Raw genomic sequence first — 20,685 nt, 5'->3', positions numbered from 1 at the left:
AGTATCTTTATAGCTTCACTCTACTTTCTGAATCCTCTTCACCCTAACATCCACTTCCCTAATCTGGGATGGGCTTTCTTCTTTTTCAATTGATTCAGAAAAGAAAACAAAACTCCTAATTCTTGATTAGCAGAATTTCCCCTGACTCCTTATATGTCAACTTGTACTCCACTGTTAAGACAGCATTGACTGGATTCAACCAAAATCATTGGACATGGAAGGGAATCTCTATTTCAGTTCAAAGGATAAGGATAGAATATCAGTGGCCTCTAAAAATTGAAATGCGGGAGACTACATCCTAAACAATTTCTTCTCAAGAAATTTCAGTTTGCTTCATACCAGATTTCTGATATCAAATATGGCTCTCTTTTCACAATCCATCTTTATTAAAATGCCCATGACTAACCTTGGGTGCAGTGGTGTGCAATAGTTTATAGTTCACGCCTTCCTCCCTGCAAATTCATTTAATGTAACACCTTTTTGTAAAGTAGCACATTATCTCTCCTAGAGGAATTAAATATTAATTGAAGCATCTCCTTGAGAATCTCAGATATGTCATTCTTGAGGGAAGTGCTTTTTGAGCTGACAAAATTCCCCAGCAATAAAATCCCAAAGAAATTCAAAGTTGTTTTTTTTTAACTAATGGATCTTACTGGAATTGAAATCCAAACAAGGGAAAAGGGAATAAAAGCATCTGGCTTCATTACCCAGTCTGATTTCTCCAGAGAACATGATGTCAAAAGCTAATAACTCATTTATAATCATAAGATAAAGCAAACAGAAATATCTTTCTCACCTTATGAATTTATGGGCCAGATGTTCCACAAAATAGTAGATTTCATTCCAGTGGTGCAGGACACTTCCAGATCTAGAAAACAACCAAAAAATTGGTGATGACAACCTTTCAAAATATCATTTTTGCCATTTTTTGGTTTTATTAATTGTAGTAATTGTTTATATTATGCTACGTCACATTGTATTGTACTATATATTGTTATGTTATCATATAATACCAGATTATATCATATTCTCTGTCATAATTCTTCATTTATTTAAATGATATTATAGATTTATAGTCTTACTGATATGGATACTCCCTTCAATTGCAACCCATAAATACTAATAGCAACTACTGTCCCATAAATCCACAGGGAGTCCACCAGACATGTTCTGAGGAACTTTTTCTATATCTCTTGACATTAAATGAATGAGGACTACTTAAAACTATTAAAACTAATTAACACTTATTCCAAGAGGTTATTTTTAATTAAAAAAAAAACAAATGAAGTACTCTATCCTTTTATATTAAATAGAAGAAACTTGGTATGTTTCCTGAGATTTTTCAAACATATTAGAATTTGTAAAGTGTTCTCTTCAAAATTAGATACTGCAGAGATTGGGCAAGTTGTGGTATATCCATTTTTTCAGAAAATGAAATTGACTTTCCCAGGTTTACACAGCTTGTTACTATCAAAGCCTAGGATATTTGAACTGTCCCTTTTGTCTCTTCTGTCTCTTCTTCACTTTGCAGGCATCTGTACATCTCCTAACCAGCTACTATGCTTTTCAGACCAGAAAACAAACCCCAGAGGACTTATCCTTTTACACCAGGAACTCACATCCTGAGGTCCCCACTACTCAGATTGGTGGTTGTTTCAGTTGCTCACTATACTTATTTCTAGACACAATTCAATCCTTTCTCCAGGCATTCTCTCACCATTTGCCATGACTACTGTCTCTCTACACCTTCTTCCCTTTCCACTTTGGGAATCAAATCAACTCTCATTGCTCCTGGAATTCGTATGTCAGTGTCTTAGGACTCCATAACGTCATAGCCCAAAATATCCTTTCATTCTTCTCCATGTACTCTCTCCATTATTAGAATTTAATCTCTTTGAGGACAGGTTCTTATCTTCATTTTTGCATTTGTTCCCCTTGTATTTAGCATAATATTTGATATATAAAAGGCACTTGATAAATTAGGCTTCATTAATTTATTCTACTGCATAGTGTTTTATTCTCTAAGATCCATTCTTTAGAAGGAAGACATTTACTTAAAATGGTGCTTTTCCAGGATACTGAGAAAAATGCTACTTGTGTATCTTAAGTAAGAAATCACATAATAACTTTTTGCATGTATGTAATAATGTTTTTTAAATGTCTAAATGTTAAAACATAATGATGACTAATGGAGATTATTATGACTGCTGAGAAAATCAGGCCATTTTTAAAAGCACAATAAATTTTGGCTTCTATGACTTTTTTCTAGTTTTTTTTTAAGTCTTTCTGAGTCCAAGGGTCTGCACAGTTTCATAGCCTTTTGGGCATAACTCCAAATTGCTCTCCAGAATGGTTGTCTCAGTTCACACCTCCACCAACAGTGTATTAGTGTTCCAATTTTCCCACAACCTCTCTAGCATTTACCATTTTCCTTCTTTGTCAGAAAAATGGAATCTATCATTCAGAAAAAAAATCACAAGCTCAGTAAAAATGTACTTAAGCATTAATTCCTTGAAATTTGCAACACTTTTTAGATCGTATACCACAGAATGAAATCAGTGGCAGAGGCTTACCGGTACTCTAATTTAATGTACCACACTGCCTATCAAAGCAGGAATAAAGAATTCCCAGTGAAGTTGGAGAAAAGTTTAACCTTAATTGGAGACTATTGTGGAACTAAGAAAAGTTTCCTAATAAAGACAACAGTGAATTCTAGTGGTACTTAACAAAACTGTGAAAAAAACAAAATTACTTTGATGGCCTCCATTGCTTAGGGTTCCAGCTGTAGTATCATACCTTATACATTAGCCTATATTCCCAAATTGTTCTGTCCCCACTATCTTCTGCCCATTTACCATCCAAATTGTCCTATGCTCTGTCAAGGCATCTCTCCTGGCTCTCTGGATTTTTTCTACTTTCTAAGAAAAGAAGAGAGGCCTAAGGTGTCTTAGGAGAGAGATTTAGAAGTCAGGGGTTTGAGACTGAAGAAAATACTCAAAAAAAGGAAAATGGATGCTGTCACAATAGTCCAAAGTTTCTAGCAGGAGACTACCCTCAGGATCTATCTGACATTCTACACAAAGCATATCACCTTCAATAGTGGGCACAATTTTTTCCAGTTTTGGCTGACCAAGAGCAAGGAAGCTGGGGCCACACATTTTTCTGGACCCGAATAGAGGGAAGCCTCAGTAGGCACTTCTCAAAGATGCTACCATCTGCAAGAAGTTCAATCCCCAGAACTTGTAGAACACTATGGGATAAAGCTGCTCTCAGAAGCACCAGCAAATCCCTGAGTTCTTCTGTTAAGGAGGAAGGACTCATAGGTGGCACAGTATATAGACTACCAGGCCTGGAATCAGGAAGACTCAGTCATTCCCCACTTGATAAATAGTCAAATGATATAAACAAGCAGTTTTCAGAAGAAACCAAAGTCAAATAGTCATATGAAAAAATTCTCTAAATCGCTCTTAAAAAAATCTTAAAATGGAAATTTTAGAATCAATATTATGTATCATTTCTAAAGCAGGAGGGTGGTAAGGGCTAGGCAATGGGGGGGGGGGAGCGTAAATATCTTGCCCAGAGTCATCTAGCTCAGATGCTTCTGAGGCCAGATTTAAACCCAGGACCTCCATCTCCAGGTGATTCTCTATCCCCTGAGTCACTTAACTCCCAGACCTCCTAATCATTCCTAATTAGAGAAATGCACATTAAAACAACTCTGAGGTGCCACCTTACTTCTATTAGATTGGTTAATATGACAGATAAGGAAAATTATAAACATCAGAGGGGATGCAAGAAAATTAGGACACTGACATGCTGTTGATAGAGTTGCAATCTGACCCAACCATTACTGAGAGCAATTTGGAATTGCACTCAAAGGACTCTAAAACTGGGTATACTTTCTGAACCATCAATACTGTTACTAGGTCTATATCTCAAAGAGTTTTTTTAAAAAAGGGAAAAGGACCTATTTGCACAAAAATATTGTTGCTCTTTTTTGTAGTAGCAAAGAATTGGAAATTGGGTCCATCAATTGGGGAATGACTGACCAAATTATAGTATATGGATGATAGAATACTATTGTGCTGTAAGAACTGACTAGCAAGATGATTTCAGAAAAATCTGTAAAGACATATGATTCAATGCAAAGCAAAATGAGCATCATTTCCTAGTGGCTTATTTTCTACCATGCTCAATGGATAGTATGCTGATTTGCTATCCCAATAAATCAAATTGTTTTTCAACAATTTCATTTTTTAAAAACCTATCAAATCAAACTAGCTAATCGAAGAAGCCAATAGGTCCCAGTATAAGATCTTGTGCTTATGAGAGTATTCTTCCTTATCATACAAGTAATAGTACCCTTCTTGAGACTACATTCCCACTTTAATCTAAAAAAGAATTGACCAGACTAAGCTCTTTGAGAACAGGGACTATATCTTATCACTCATACTCCATGGTCTCTAACAAAAAGTTGAGGAAACTGAGGTTAAATTATTTGCCCAAGCATACACACCTAGTATTTGAGGCTAGATCTGAACTCAGGTCTTCTTGGCTAGACAATTAATTTGGTGGAAGAGGGGAGATAAATTAATGAAGTCCATCTGTAGAAACACTGGGCAGCCAGGTGGCACAATGAAATTTTGCCTAGAATCAAGAAGGTCTGAGTTCAAATCCATCCTGAGATGCTTATTAATTGTGACACTCTTGGCAAGTCACTTACCCCCATTTGCCTCAGTTTCCTCATCTGTAAAATGATCTTGAAAAGAAAATGACAAACCACTTCAGCATCTTTGCCAAAAGAACCCCAAATGGGTTGGACAGAAGTTAGACATGATTGAAATGACTGAACAATAATCTAGAAATGGTGTGACCATCATTAAAAGAAGGAATATGCCCATGATGATGGATAATTTGAAGTCAAATTTTCTGTGTTTCCTTTGCTAGAGTATAAGTTTCATGAAAATAGGAATTTGTCCTTATGGCCCAGTAGAGTGCAATACCTACATTAAAGTAAGTAAAGAGCACCTAAGTTCAAATCTGGCCTCAGACACTTAATAGTTGAATGACCCTGGGCAAGTCACTTAAACTCTGCCTTAATTCACTGGAGAAGTAATGGCAAGCTACTCTAGGATCTTTGCCAAGAAAACTCCATGGACAATATTAGCATCTACAGGGTCATAAAGAATCAGACATGGACTTCTGGGAGCAGAACCAAGATGGTGGAGTATAGCAGAGGAGTTCCAATTCACCATGAGAATCCTCTCCAACCAGTACTAAAATGTTGCCATGAAACAGATATAGGAGTGAAAGAACCAATAATAAGATAGAGTAAAACAACTTTCAAGAAAAGAAAAACCCAAGTGTCTCAGTGGATTGAGAGCTAGGCCCAGAGAATCTAGGTCCTAGATTCAAATTTGGCCTCAGACACTTCCCAGCTGTGTGACCTTAGGCAAGTCACTTAACCCCCATTGCCTAGCCCTTACCACTCTTCTGCCTTGGAACCAAAACACAGTATTGATTATAAGATGGAAGATAGGGTTTTTTTTAAAGAAAAGAAGAGAAAAGAAAAGAAAAACTCAAAAGGTAGGCAGAGAACATCTGGAGCACTGGGATGAGAGGCAAGCACACTCAGAAAGATCATAGCAAGGAATGAAGAGCAAAACAAGAGCAAGCTGCCTCAGCCACTTCCCAGCTGTGTGACCCTGGGCAAGTCACTTGACCCCCATTGCCCACCCTTACCACTCTTCCACCTATGAGACAATACACCGAAGTACAAGGGTAAAAAAAAAAACAAAAACAAAAACAAAACAAAACAAAAAAAAAAAAAAAAAACAAGAGCAAGCTACACATCTCCATCCCACATCTGTTGTCTCAGGTTTGGAACCTAATATCAAGCCAACGTTCAGATCCTGAGATCCTGCCTGGGAAAATAGTGGTCCAAGCTAAGTCACATCCCTTGAAATTTCAAACCTGTGTAGAAGTACAGAGTCCCAGCCTAGGGCAGTCTGGTCTTAAGTGGGCTGATCTGTGTGGGTCCAGAGCAAAACCAGGAGTTCCGGGCTGGGCTTGGGATAAGGTCATAGTTCACAGTTTAGGGTGGCTAAGTACTAAGGAAGGGCACCAGGGCAGATCTTTTTGCCTAAAGCTCAGAGAAGAGTCCCAGAATAGGGCAATCAAGGCTGTGCCTGATTAGAATAAGTACATAGTAAAACCAAAACCTTACACTTAAACCTGAGGCTGCAATTTAAGTAGTTCTTGACCTGATCAAGATCAAAGTAAGACCAACAGTTTACAATCAAGCCTAAGGCAAGTCTTTGAGCTATAAGGATCTCAAAGGTTAATTGATTTAACAGGGAGATGGGGCTTTCAGAGCTCTCAGCCCTCAGACCCATCACATCATCTTCCAAGAACTGAAACTGGTAAAAACCCAGAAAAAAAGTTGAGAATAGCATGAAGAAAGGACTGAAGTTTAAGAGAGCACACCAACCTCCCAGAAAACAGAGACTACCTATAATTAGGTAGAAAAAATGAGCAAACAACAAAAAAAGCACTGAACTAAAGAGTTTTTATGGAAACAATGAGCAAGGTACAGACACAGAAGGAGACGGTGAGAGCAAAGAAAAACACACAAAGTCCAAAAGAAAAATTGGATTGGACACAGATTCTGGAAGAGCTCAAAAAAGACTTCAAAAACCAATAAGAGAGGTGGAGGAAAAGTAGGGGAAAGAAATGAAAGCAATGCAAAAGAAATGAAAAAGGAAAAACAATAGCTGAGGGAGGAAAATCAAGTCTTAAAAACTGGAACTGAGCAACTAGAAACAAATGATTTTATGAGAAATCAAGAAACAATAAAGCAGAATCAAAGGAATTAAAAATACAGAGGAAGACATGAAATATCTTATTGAAAAAAACAATTGACCTAGAAAATAGATCTAGGAGAGACAATTTGAGAATTATTGGACTACCTGAAAACCATTATCAAGAAAAAAACCTTGGACATTATAATACAAGAATTTATCAAAGAAAACTGTCCAGATATACTCAACAAGAAAATAAAATCATAATTGAAAGATTCACAGATCACCTCCAGAAAGAAATTCTCAAATGACAACTTCCAGGAATGTAATAGCTAAATTCAAGAGCCACCAAGCTAAGGATAAAATACTGCAAGCAGTCAGAAAGAAACAATTCAAATACCATGGAGCTACAAATAGGATCACACAGGACCTAGCAACTTCTACATTAAAGGATCAGTGGGCAGGGAATATGATATTCAGGAAGGCAAAAGATCTGGGTTTACATCCCAGAGTCACCTATCCAGCAAAACTGAGTATATTGTTTCAAGGGGAAAAATGGACATTCAAAAAGATATAAGATTTCCAAGCATTCCTGAAGAATAAGCTAAATCTAAATAAAAAATTTGAAGTCCAAACATGAGACACAAGAGAAGCCCAAAAAGGTAAATAAGAAAGAGAAAATTTAAGGGACTCATTAAGGTCAAAATGTTTATATGTTTACATGGAAAGAGGATATCTGTTATTCTCAAAATTTACTCTTAGTAGTAGAGAAGATAGAAGGAATTTACTTAGAAAGAGGGTAGGAAAGCAAGCTGATTATGATGCTATGATGTATATGATGATATATAATGATATCATATATATGTAAATGTGATGATGTTAAAAGATATGTACGTATGATATGATATGTATGCATATGATATGATATGTAAAAAAAATGAAGGGGTAAAAGAGATAATTGCACTGAGAGAAAAGGGAAGGAAGAGATAGATGGGGTAAATTATATAATATAAAGAGGCGTGAAAAGAGGGGAGGATAAGAATGGGGATGGGCAATGCTTAAACTTACTACCATTGTAACTGGCTCAGAGAGGGAAAAAGACATATACTTAGTGGGGAATAGAATTCTATCTTACCCAACGGTGAAGTAGAAGGGGAATAAGACAAGAGAAAAGGGAGGTAATTGGAGAGAGGGAGAAGTGTGGAAGTGACAAAAGGCAAAATACTGGTGAGGAGGCTTATTGGATCTGGAAGGGTGGAAGATAGATGGGAGGGGAAGAAAATGAAATATGGAAAAATGGAAAAATATTTTTAAAAAAAGAATCAGATACCACTGAACAACCGAATAGTCATTATCATTATCTATACCATTCCAATACCTTTCCTGGTGGTCTATACACAGAATGAGTCGTCCAGAAAATATTATAAGGACATATTTCTGGTGGAGAAGATATGTGAGTAGTCAAAACCCAATGAAGTTACTCCCTCACTTTATGAATAGGTCCTCTGACCTATTAATACACAATCCACCATAGGGAAGATCCTTAATATATTTATACATCCAAGTGCAGAACCTGATGCATCATAAACACTGAAATACTTAGTGACTTATCAGCACTCACATATTAATATGAAAAAAAAATGTTCTTCTCTAGCTCTAGGATAGAGAGAAGACAGTACTCCAACGTTCCAAGATGTTTGGTGGCAGTAGACTTGTGTGATTCTAAGAATCACAGAATCAACTTTAAAATCCCCATAGAATTTATGACTTTTAAGATGGTAGTTAAGAAGAATGATGGGGGTAAGGAGTTGTAGTGGATTTCTTAAGTTGATATTAATAAATTACAGAATTTATCAAGTGAAAATATTGTGAAAAGTTACCCCAAAAGGAAAAGATTCTTTGTTATTTTTCAGCTTTGTCTGACTCTATGTGACCCTAGTGGAGTGGTTTGCCACTCTGCTTCTCCAGCTCAGTTGGCAGATGAGGAAATTGAGGCAAATAGAGTTAAGTGATTTGCCCAGGGTTTCACAGCTAAATATCTAAGACCAGATTTGAATTCAGGAAGAAGTACCCTGACTCTGGGCCTGGCATTCTATCTACTGTGCCACCTAGCTGCCCTAAGAGACATTATCTGTTTTCTCAAATGGTTTTGAGGAATATGAATTAGGGAAATTATGGAGCATAAATGTATGTGTGCTCCTCTAAGCAAGGAGAGATGAGGTTGGTGATGCCTGCTGGCAGGCAGCCCTCTTTATCCATCATTGACTGAGCTCCCACAGCATTTTGGACTTTTCATAAGTCAAACTATCTAGAGTGTTTTAAACTCTGACCTTAAAAAGGGATTTGTGGATAGGAAAGGGGAAGCCAAGCTTCTTAAGTAAGATATGGAAGGGAGCGTCCCCAGCTAGAGCTGATAAACTAAACTCTGCCATTATGAATTGAGCTGAAGGCTCTCAGGTGTCATTGTTCCTCAATGACAGGGGAAAACCCTGAAAAATAAAGGAAAGAATCCCAGAGCTGGCCAGCAGCCAGCTGAAATGCAGGAATGGGGTTGTTCTTAAGATGAGAGATTTAGAAACTTCGCTCTAAGCTTTCCTGGGGAATTGAGATACATCTTCCCATTATCTGCCCAACTCACTCCCTTGCTTTATCTGAACTCAATAAAAGGAAAGCCAGCCACGTGGCTTTTAATTCTCCCTTCCTCCCATTTCCCCCAACACAAACTGTGGCCACTTTTAAGATGGCTTTTGTTACAAATAGTATTACTTTAAGTTCTTCTCAATCTGTGTTTGGCAATGTATTAAAAAACAGATGGTCTTTGGAATGGCTTCCAATACTGGATATTGGGAATGGAGGTCACGCAAAGTTTTGAAATTTTATAAAAGCAGTTGGGATTTTCTCAGTTCAAACCAGGGAAATGGGAATCAAATCAAATGAGAATAGAGTATGTTATAGGAATAAAGAAATTAATATCAAAGTTTCCTCTTGAGACAAGAGGCTGCAAGAAGTTCAGAACTGCGGCTTACTTTGACTTTCAAACTTCTAGCTGCCATCCCTAGAAAACAGGAACTTGAAAAGAAAAACCAGGAGATAACTGAAAGTAAACCTCCCCATCCTGAAAAAAGGGAGTGGGGGCAAGTTTTACGATTATGTTTGGTAATAATGTTGGTTCAGTAGATAACTGACAGGTCAGTCTGCCAAGACTGATGCTACCACCAGAATGTGAGCTCTTTAAAGTCAGGCAATATAATTTTTAATTATTTTATCTTGGGTCCAGGGTACTATAGCTGAAGATGGGTTCAAATCCAGCTTTTTCCACCGATTAGTTTTGTGAAGTGGAAAATTAGCTTTTCCCTGTGAGTCTTGATTTGATTTTCACAAAATGGAGATAATTCTTGTGCTGCCCATTTCATGAGGTTAAGAAGGGAAAAGGAAGGTAGGGAAACAGGTGATACAGTAGGTATCAGACCTGGAATCAGGAAGACCTGAGTTCAAGTCTAACTTCAGACACTTACTAGCTATGATGCTGGGTAAATCACTTAACTGCTACCTGCCTCTGTTTCTTCAACTTTAAAGTAGAAATAATAATAGCATCTCTCTCCTAGGGTTTTTGGGAGTCCCAAATGAGATAGTATACTTGTAATGTTCTAAGCACAGAAGTTGGAACATAGTAGGTATTTAGTAAATATTTGTTTGTTTCCTTATTCCTTCCATCCTCTTCCCTCCTAGATATTCCCTCCTGTCTTAGTTTCTAAGTTATGAGGAAAGAACTTTATAAATTCTAAAGAACTATAGAAATGTGAACTATTATCAGCTCTGGGGATGTATAAGCATCATGAGGACAGGAGGTGGGTTTGTTTTACATTGTTTTAGAATTAATTCTTTACATTCTAGGGTAGATCACAAAAGTCTCCAAAGGAAAAACTGGGAGTGAAACAGCAATATAATGGAAAGGGAAAGGGTTTTCCAAACATAGGGAGCAGGAAAATATAAACAAAAACAAGAGACGGCAAATTGCAACAGAGTATACAAAGTAATATAAGATAAAATTGGAAAGGTAGGGTGTGACCAGATTGTGGAAAGCCTTGAATGCCAGGTTAAGGAATTTGACGTTTAGTAGCCAATAATTAGCCATTGGAATATTTTAAGCAGAATAATGAAGACCTATGCATTTCAAATCAATATATTCAGCAAAAGATCATTCTGACTCTGTGTAAGATACTGTATAAGGCTCTGTATAAGACTCTGGAGCCTCTTTAAGGTTCAAGGAGTAGAGTGGCAACATAGTGCAGTGGATATAAAGTGGGAAAGTTCTGAGGTCAAATCTGGCCTTGGATACTTACTAGATGTATAAGCTTGGGCAAATCACTTAATTCTGTTTGCCTCATTTTTCTTGTTGATTTTTTTGGGGGAAGTTATGCTATTTTTATTTCACAGGACAGCTCCATATCAAACCAATGAGCTGAAGAAGCAAATGGCAAACCACTCCAATATCTTTGCCAAGAAAATCCCAAATGAGGTAACAAAAAGTCAGACAGGATGGAACAGCAACAATTAGGTACGTAGTCTCATTTGGCTCCTATGACAACAACCCTGCAAGGTAAGTATTATAAATATTGTCCCTATTTATAGGTGAGGAAATTGAGAGTAGAATAACTTCATCCATGGTGTTAACAACAAAGAATGTAGACATCAAAAGGAACTTTAGAAGGCTATTTATTAACCGTAATCCAAGCAAGTTGTAATGATAGGCTGTACTAGTATATTAGCAATGAGTAAAGAGAAAAATGAAACAGATTTGCAAATAATTGCAAAAGTAAATCGCAATACCTGTTAACTGGCTGGGTGAGAGGGGAGAGGCAAAAGTAAACTATCACACCAAGATTTTAAGTATGAAACTGGGTGAATGAATAGAGGTATCAAGTGATGCTAATAGACATTTATTACAAACCTACTGCTTTTTTTTTCCTAAACCCTTACCTTCCTCCTTAGAATCAATACTGTGTATTGGTTCCAAGGTAGATGAGTAGTAAGGGGTAGGCAATGGGGAATTAAGTGACTTGCCCAGGGGCACACAATTAGGTAGTGTCTGAGGTCAGATTTGAACCCAGAACCCCAGTCTGTAGGTCTGGCTCTCAAACCACTGAGCCATGCACCTGCCCTCAGGAAACCATACCTACTGCTAATTGCTGGGGATACTAAAAAAGGTTAGAGTCTATCTCTACTCTCAAGGAGCTACAGTTTAATGATAGGCAAAGAAGTTAGGACTTCTACCAAGAATCACTTATCCAACAAAACTGACTATAATCCTTCTGGGGAAAAAATGGGCATTCAGCGAAATAGAGGACTTTCAAACATTCCTGATGAAAGAATGGAGCTGAAGAGTAAATGGAGCTCAAGAGAAGCATAAAAAGGTAAACAAGAAAAAGAAATCAAGACATTCAACAAGGCTAAACTGTATACATCCCTACATGGGGAGGTGATTCTCATAACTCCAAACAACTTTATCATAATTAGGGTTGTTAAAAGGAGTTTAAAAGGAGACAAAAAGGTCCTAGGTTCAAGTCCGGGCTCAGACACTTCCCAGCTGGGTGACCCTGAGCGACTGTGTCCCATTGCCTACTGGTTGTGGCCCTATGCTCCTTGAATGGAGTCCCAGGATAAAAAAAAAGGAGTTTACATAGTCATAGGGAAAAAGTATAAGTTGAATGTGATAGGATGATATAAAAAATTAAGGCATGAGAAAAAAGAAATGCATTGGGAGGAGGGAAAAATAGGATGGAGTTAATTATCTTACATAAAAGAGACATGAAAGCTTTTTACAGTGAAGAGGAAGATAGGTCAGGTGAGGAGGGGAACATGTGAACCTTATTCTCATTGGAATTGACTCAATAAGGAAAGAACAATCACAATCAATAGGGTATAAAAATCTATCTTACCTTACAGGAAAATAAGGGAAAGAGAAAAGAGAAGGAGGTGGAGATGACAGAAAAGAGGACTAATTGGGAGAGAAGGAGGTCAGATAATAAGCAGGGAGAAATAGGATGGAGAGTAAAATACAACAATTATAATAATGTAAAAATTTTTATGAGTTTCTCTAATCAAGATCTTATTACTTAAGTACATAGAAAAATGAATCAAATATATAATAATACAAGTCATTCCTCAATTGATAAATGGTCAAAGCGACAGGCAGTTCAAAACAAAGTAATTAAAACTCTCTTTAGTCATTCAAAAAATGCCCTAAATCACTATTAATTAGAGAAATACAAATTAAAGCAACTCTGAGATACTGCCCCATACCTATCAGATTGGCTATTGTGGCAGAAAATGGAAATGACAAAACTTGGAGGGGATGTGGGAAAATTGAGATATTAATGCACTGTTGGGGAAGTTGTGACTTAATTCAGTCATTCAGGAGAGCAATTTGAACCCATACCCAAAGAGCTATAAAACAGTATATATCCTTTGACCCAGCAATACTATTACTAGACTTGCATCCCAAAGAGATAAAAAACAAAAAGGAGGACCTATATGTACAAAAAATATTCAAAGCAGATCCTTTTGTTGGAACAAAGAACTGGAAAATTAAGGGATCCTCATCTATTGGGGATGGCTAAGTTATGGTATATGATTTTATTTTATTTTATTTTAAAGCCTTACCTTCCATCTCACAATCAATACTATCTATTGGTTCCAAGGCAGAAGAGTGGTAAGGGCTAGGCAAAGGGGTTTAAGTGACTTACCCAGGGTCTCACAGCTAGGAATATAGTATATGATTTTAATGGAATACTATTATGTTATAAGAAATGACAAGGAGAAGTAGCTCAGAAAAACCTGGAAAAACTTACATGAGTTGAAGTAAAGTGAAATAAGCAGAACCAGAAGAATACTGTACACAGTGACAGGAATACTTTTCAGTGAACAGCTGTGAATAACAGCTATTCTCAGCAATACAATGATCCAAAAATATCCCAAAGGTCTCATGATTTTTTTAAAAAAAAAAATTACCATCTGTTTCTAGAGAAAAAGAACTGGTAAAGTCTGAATCCAAAGCAAAGTAAACTTTTTTCCATTTAATTTTTTTATTCAAGCTTCCTTCCACACCACACAAAAAAAAGATGAATAAGAAAGAAGTTGACATGATCGTACGAGTTTTAAAATCTATATGAGATTTTACCATCTTACCATCTCAAAGCAGGAGGTGTTGGGGAGTAGAGAGGGAAGGAGGAAGAGAATTCAAGACTCAATATTTGAAAATATTGGAAACTATTTTTACATGTATTTGGGAGAAAAATAAAATATCCAGAGCCTTCCATTGCCTATAATGAATACATCTGGACCAGCATTCAAAGCCCTCCTCTCTCTGGTTCCAACCTACCTTGCCTGCCTTTTTATATTACTTCTACTGAAGTTCAGCTATCAAGTATTCAAATTCTCCTGCAGAGAGCAGGGCTGGCCATGTTGTTCAAATGTCAAACATATGTTTGCCTAAATGACTATTTATGGAGAATTCACACAAAGAAAGTGCTTAAACAGAGATCAGTAGAAATAATACACAAACACTCTCAAAGTGTCTCTGAAGAGCTCTGGTATCATTTGTGTGACATGGAAAACACTGGCATAGAACCATCCACCAGGGCATGCCTGCATCAAAGAAGGCTCTGTGCTCTATCAGTAAAGCAGAATTGTAGTAGCTCAAAGAAAATTTGAGATGCACAGATTTAGAGATATCATCCTAAATGTTCATACGGGCTATTTGTGCCCGGCTTGTGGTGGAATCTTATGAGCTTTATTGGTCTGATCAGCCATGGTCAGACACACTGTACCTTGACCCTGACATTATGATGTCATTTTGATCCTCTTATGTATGACAGCAATTACAATTACATCCATTCATATAGTCTGTATTCTAGTCAAATTGAACTACCCCCATCTCCTGTTGCCTTTTTGTTCTTAGCACAATGCCTGACACATAGTAGGTGCTTAATTAGTGCTTTTTGGCTGACTCTAGAATCTCTGAGTCCTTACTCATTACTTTTCTACCTCACGGTCTGAATGTATCCTTTCCTCAATCCCTTGCCCCTATAATCTGTTTGTTGAAGCTAATTTCCTTCAAGATCTAATCCAATGCCATCTTCTTTATGGAGCCTTCCCTGACCTTCTTTCCAACCTCCTAGATAAAAGTGATCTTTACTTCCTCAAATTTACCAGAGAACTTTGCCTGGACTTTGTGTTTGTCTTATTCTCCCATAGTTATCTGTGTCTGAGACTTTCCCCCTCTTATACTGCAATCCCCTTGGGGGTAACCCTATGTCCTATCACTCTTTATATCTCTATCACTCAGAAAAGTGGCTTGCATAATAATTAACACAATCGGTGCATGTTTGACTGATAGTCAAAGGACTACAGAGGAAACATGATGCTCCCTTTTCCAGATGCTCCTTCAGCAATGAGAACTGGGAAGATAATTTTTTCTCACATAACCAATAACTATACCTTCACATCATCCCTCTTCCCAGGCTCAGTGTGTCCCTATCTCTTGACACAGATGCCCTGTAGCAGAACACAGAAGATTTCCCAGGGAGGTACCCAAGAAACTGGAATGCAGATGGAGAGGAAAAACCAGCCAGAAAGGGCACTACTCCAACTCAATTAGGTCTCAAATGGCTCATTTATCTTCCCTCATGTCAACACAGTCAATTCAGCATTCACAACATTCAGGATGGCCTAGGAATACCAACCAAGCAGCTTATGCTTATCCTGCTTTTTTAGGTGATGGAAAAACATGGAAACAGACAACCTACTTATGTTTATTGACAGCAGATATCTGCCTCCCAGCCACATCATTCTGACTCATTGTAATCAGGAGAAAAAGAGAAAAAGCAGGGTATTTGGAATGGAAAGCAGAACTCTTTAACATTAAAGCAATTCAAAAATTAACTTTTACTGCTATCTTTCATTTTTAATATCATCTTCATTTCCAAATATGTCCCTCCATCTCCTACCCTACCCAGTGAGGCAACCCGCAGAAATAAAAAATAAATAGGAATCAAAAGGGATCAAAAAGAAAATGTTACATGTTAACAAAACTGATCAATATATCCATCAATTCTAACAGTATATGGAGTGTTTCATTTTTATATCGACCCTTCCCACATACACTCACAAATACTATCCATTTTATAAAAGGAAGCATCCTTAGATCTCTTCTTTGGATTCAAATTTAGTTATAATAATTAGATTTGATTTTCAATTGTCATTCATTCTGTTTATCTTATTATAGTGATCAGATATTTTGTTTTCCTTGTTCTCCTTTCTTTGCTTTGCTTTGTTCATGTCTTCCCAGGGCTCCCTGTAGTCTTCATATTCATTGTTTCTTACAGTGTAATGATATTCCATCATATTCAAATACTACAATATATTTAGCCCCTTACCAATCTATGAGCATCTAATTTGTTCTTCATTCTTTACAAATATAAAAATTATAAATATAAATATGAAAAGTTTTCATAAGTATTTTTATACGTATAAGTCCTTTCTTTCTATCTTTGATCTCCTTAGAGTACATGCCTAGCAATAGAATGTTTAGGTCAAAGGGTATGAATGCATTAGTGACTTATTTTTTTTACCATTATTTCAAGCTACTTCCTAGAATGGTTGGACAAGTTCCTAGTTCCATCAACAGTTTATTAGTATATGTCTTTTCATAGGCCCTCCAAATATTGGGCTATTACCACTTTTGTCATCTTTAGGAAATTTATTGTATGTGAGGTAAAATCTGAAAGTTGTTTTGATTTGCATTTCCATTTAAGTTATGTGGATTAGTCTTTCATAGGACCATTAATAATGTCTAAAGCTTCTTTTAGACTTATATATTTTGAGCACTTATCCATTTAGATGATACCAACTTTAGAAAAGCTATATCAGTTTGGAAGGGATTGTTAGAACTTTCAACAGGACCCAATCACTTCGGCCTTATTTTCTATAATTCATTTTCTATAAGCCTGGACCTTTAGAAAACCTAAATTTATAGATTATGATAGTATAGCCCAGGCACCTTTTAGTAATTTACTTAAGTTACAGATATTGACCTGAGGAGAACTTCTTGAGTATTGGTCTTTTAAGTGTTAACCTATGTGAACAATCCAATGTAATGGAATAGCAATGCAACAAGCCAGGACACTCCTGAAGGACTTATGGGAAAGAATGCTAACCACATTGAGAAAAAGTACTGCGGGAACAGAAATGCAAAAGCAAAACACATGACATCATTTATCACATGTATATATGGGGAGGTTATTTGGGATTTAGGCCTTTAAAAATCACTTGATAGCAAAAAATGAATATTATGGAAATAGGTATCAAGTGATAACATTTGTACAGCCAAATGGGGTTGCTTGTCAGCTCTGGGAGTGGGGAAGGAAGAGGGGAGGGAAAGAAAATGAATCATGTAAACATGAGAAAATACTTTAAAATAAAAATTTTTCAAATTAATTAATTAATTTTTAACAAAAGTATTAACCTATGTGGTACTGTCATACATAATGGTGGGCTTGATTTGGTGAACTTTTATTCTTAGATTTGTCTGGAATAAGCCTTGGGAAAACTTACAACCATAAAAAATATAGGATCTGACTTTTCAATAATTAGCGGCAGGCAAAGTTTATTGAAACTTTGTTTTGAATTTAATATTCAGGGTCAGTTTCCAAACTATGTCAAGTGTAGAATTATTTATTCCCCTATAAAGGCATCATGGGAAGTCTGGTGCAAGGCCACAGGACCCCCTACCAAAAATGTCTCCTTTGCTTCTAGGGTAACTCAAAGGATAAAGGTTCATTTGATGATTTCAGGATTACTCCCTCACTGAGCAATCAGGTTTTAGATGGGATAGAGCATTGGACCTGGAGTCAGAAATACCTGATTTCAAATCTATCCTCAGACACTCCTAGTTGGGTGTTCCTAAGCAAATGACTTAAATTCTATTTGCCTCAGTTACTTCAACTGTAAATTGGGTATAATAATAGCATCTACATTTCAGGGTTGTGAGGATCAAATGAGACAATATCTGTAAAGCACTTAGCATAGTAGCTAGTATAGAATGGGCTTGATAAATTCTTCTTTTTTTCTTCCCTCCCTCCTTCCTTCCTTCCTCTCTTCTTTCCTTCCCTTCTTCCTTCCCACCCTCCCCCTTTCCTTCATTCCCTCCTTCCTTTCCTCCCTCCTCCATTCTTTCCTTCCTTCCTACATCACTTCCTTCCTTCCTTCTGTAAAGGGTTAAAATTTTTGGGTAGGAATTTGATGAAAGTATGAAGGGAAATTTGATAAACCACAAACAACTCTTTATTCTGAGGAGAAGTTAGGATAGGAAATAGGAGGGAGGAAAGTGAGATTATAGCTGTAATATCTTATTCTATGTTTAAAAATCCAAACCCTATACTGAAATTTCTAAGAAACCCTAAATCTAACTGCATTCTAGGGCAGGATCTTCTTGCCTGGTAAAGCAGGCCTAACTTATCTATTCTGTCTAACTAAGATTATATTCACTGTCTATCTACCTAAGTTAATCAATAACAACTTCCTTAAAGTAGTTCTTCTCCTTCAACTGTAAAGAGTGAAACTGCCTGTCACAGAGACACAGACACAGACTCTTACCCCTCAAAGTTCTGAGGACAAAAGCTCTCAGAAACAGACTCCTTCTCCCTCAAAGTTCTGAGGAGAATAAGTCCTCAGAGACAGACTCCTTTTCCCTCAAAGTACTGAGGAGAAAAAAACCCAACTGTCAGAAGTCAAATCTCAGTCGGACAGAGACAAAGACAGACAGGACTTTTGCTCTCTAGAAATCCAAAGAAAAAGAACTTTCTCTTAAATGACTCTTTCTTTTATAGTTGGCCTCTTAAAGAGACAGAGGGAGATTAAGAAAACTCCCTTTAACACTTCCTTCCTTCTTTTCCTCCTTCCTTCCTTCCCTCCCTCCTGCCTTCCTTCCCTCCTTCCTTTCCCTCCTTCCCTCCCTCATCCCTGCCTTCCTTCCTTCTTTTCCTTCCTTCCTTCTCTTCTTTCTCCTATGCCTCCTTCTTTCCTTCTCTCCCTCCTTCCCTCCTTCTTTCCTTCCATCTTCCTTCCCTCAAGTTCTCATACCAAACTGAACAACAAAGCATCTACATGCCACTAATGTGAATAAAAAAAAGTTAAATGGTCACTACCCCCAAGAAAATTGCATCCTAATGGAAAATATAACACATATAGTAATATCATGCCAGGGAAGAGATTTTTGATCTTGGAAATCACAGAGTGTGAGTAGAATCATAGGACAATAGATTGTCATGCACTTTGTACTTCCAAATACTTTTGATTTAATTATTGTTCTGGTATTCTAGAATAAGATCAAGAGAGAGAAAGCATTAGGGGATAGGAAGAAGGGAAAGGAAAGAAGGCAAGATGCCCATACTGTGTAGGCTCTGGGGTCTAGGTGGATGCCTGGATGGGGATATGAAGCATGGTCTCTGGTCCTAATGATAGAATAGATTAAAGGGAATTTTCACTTATCCTTTAGCAGGAGAACTTATCTCTACCTTCACAGAGGTCCTCTTAGTGAAGACAACCCAATTTAAAGATCAACCCACCATGACGTAGCCAAATAATATTAAATTAAATAAACCTCACTTAGAGAAAACTCGAGTGTGATCTTGACTATTTCATTTACAATCTATCAGATCTTGAGCAAATCACTTAGCCTCTCCAGGGCTCACTCACTTTCTCCATCTCCTAAAATGAGGGAGGTTGGATAGTTGATCCCTAAGGTTTCTTCCAACTGTAAAATCCTATGATCCTTTCAAAGGCCATACTGAATTAGAGCTAGAGAAAATGAAAATTTGACCTGGCTTTTAAGGTGGGTGGATTAGTTGGCTTGTCAGCATTTACCTCCAGCTGAGTCTACCATGCTGCAACTCACATATGGTCCTGGATTAGATTTTTGTCCTGCTGTTGGCTTTTATGATCATATTACTGTTCAGTTGTTTCCAAGGGTCTGTGTGTGTGCACACACATGTGTATGCACATGCATGCGCTCGCAAAGAACATCTGCAGAATTGAATTGCATTCGGATTGATTTTCTGAAATGTGTATTTTTGCATTAGTGGAGATTTCCAAACCTCCTCATGATTATTTTCTGCAGAAAATACAGCCTCTTTCCATTAGCCACACAAGACAACTTGAGTCAAAGAGCCAAGTGAGCCAAATTGGTTGAATTTAATTTTTCTTTCTTTGGCATGAATGTTAGAATAAAATGAATTGGAAGAACTCTCAGTTGGAATCATTAATCCGCTTTCAGCCCAGACAAATTTTCATTCTGGAAGAGCAGAATAACTGTCATGGAAACATTCTTCTTCTATGCTTATTTATTTGATTTTATTCTAACCATTCTTTCAGGATAGGAAGTCTGGAATAAGTCATTCAAATAGGCAACTCGAGGATGGATCTGACACCATCTCATATTATTTACTCCTTCAATTCTGGTGCAAGCTGTGTGTGGGCTCTGGTGTGCCACAAGCCACACATTTGTGAAAAATCCTTCATGTAGTTTTTTGTCCATGAATCTGCTTCCATCGTGATTAAGAATTTTATTTTAATTAAGAATGAAACTGAAAACTTTATGAAAAGACATATCTGACTCATCTTTTTTAGAATTTGGACTTTAAAATGAAAAACTGAATAATTGTGTGTTCTGTCCTGGTAATCGGTAGAATAGTACTGAGGTCTCAGCACAGCTTCATTAGATGATTGTTAAAACTCCATTGTTGTTGTAGTGGTGATGGTAGTTGTCATTGTCTGGTCATATTCAACTCTTTGTGACCCTTTTTGAAATTTTTGTGGCAAAGATACT

The 20,685-nt window shown here is 37.1% G+C and overlaps 1 protein-coding gene across 1 annotated transcript in view; it reads right to left on the bottom strand.

The window, feature by feature from the left end:
• Positions 1-20,685, bottom strand: part of ANTXR1 (ANTXR cell adhesion molecule 1) — a 331,895-nt gene that overhangs the window by 287,639 nt on the left and 23,571 nt on the right. Inside the window, exon 2 of the mRNA XM_044660903.1 lies at positions 797-868. Within this exon, the coding sequence (XP_044516838.1) occupies positions 797-868 (72 nt within the window). The remainder of the gene's footprint in view (positions 1-796; positions 869-20,685) is intronic.

Source organism: Gracilinanus agilis, chromosome 2, assembly GCF_016433145.1.
Source record: "Gracilinanus agilis isolate LMUSP501 chromosome 2, AgileGrace, whole genome shotgun sequence".
NCBI lineage: Eukaryota > Metazoa > Chordata > Mammalia > Didelphimorphia > Didelphidae > Gracilinanus > Gracilinanus agilis.
Note: the sequence above shows the minus strand (reverse complement) of the source record. Positions and strands in the feature narration are given on the sequence as shown.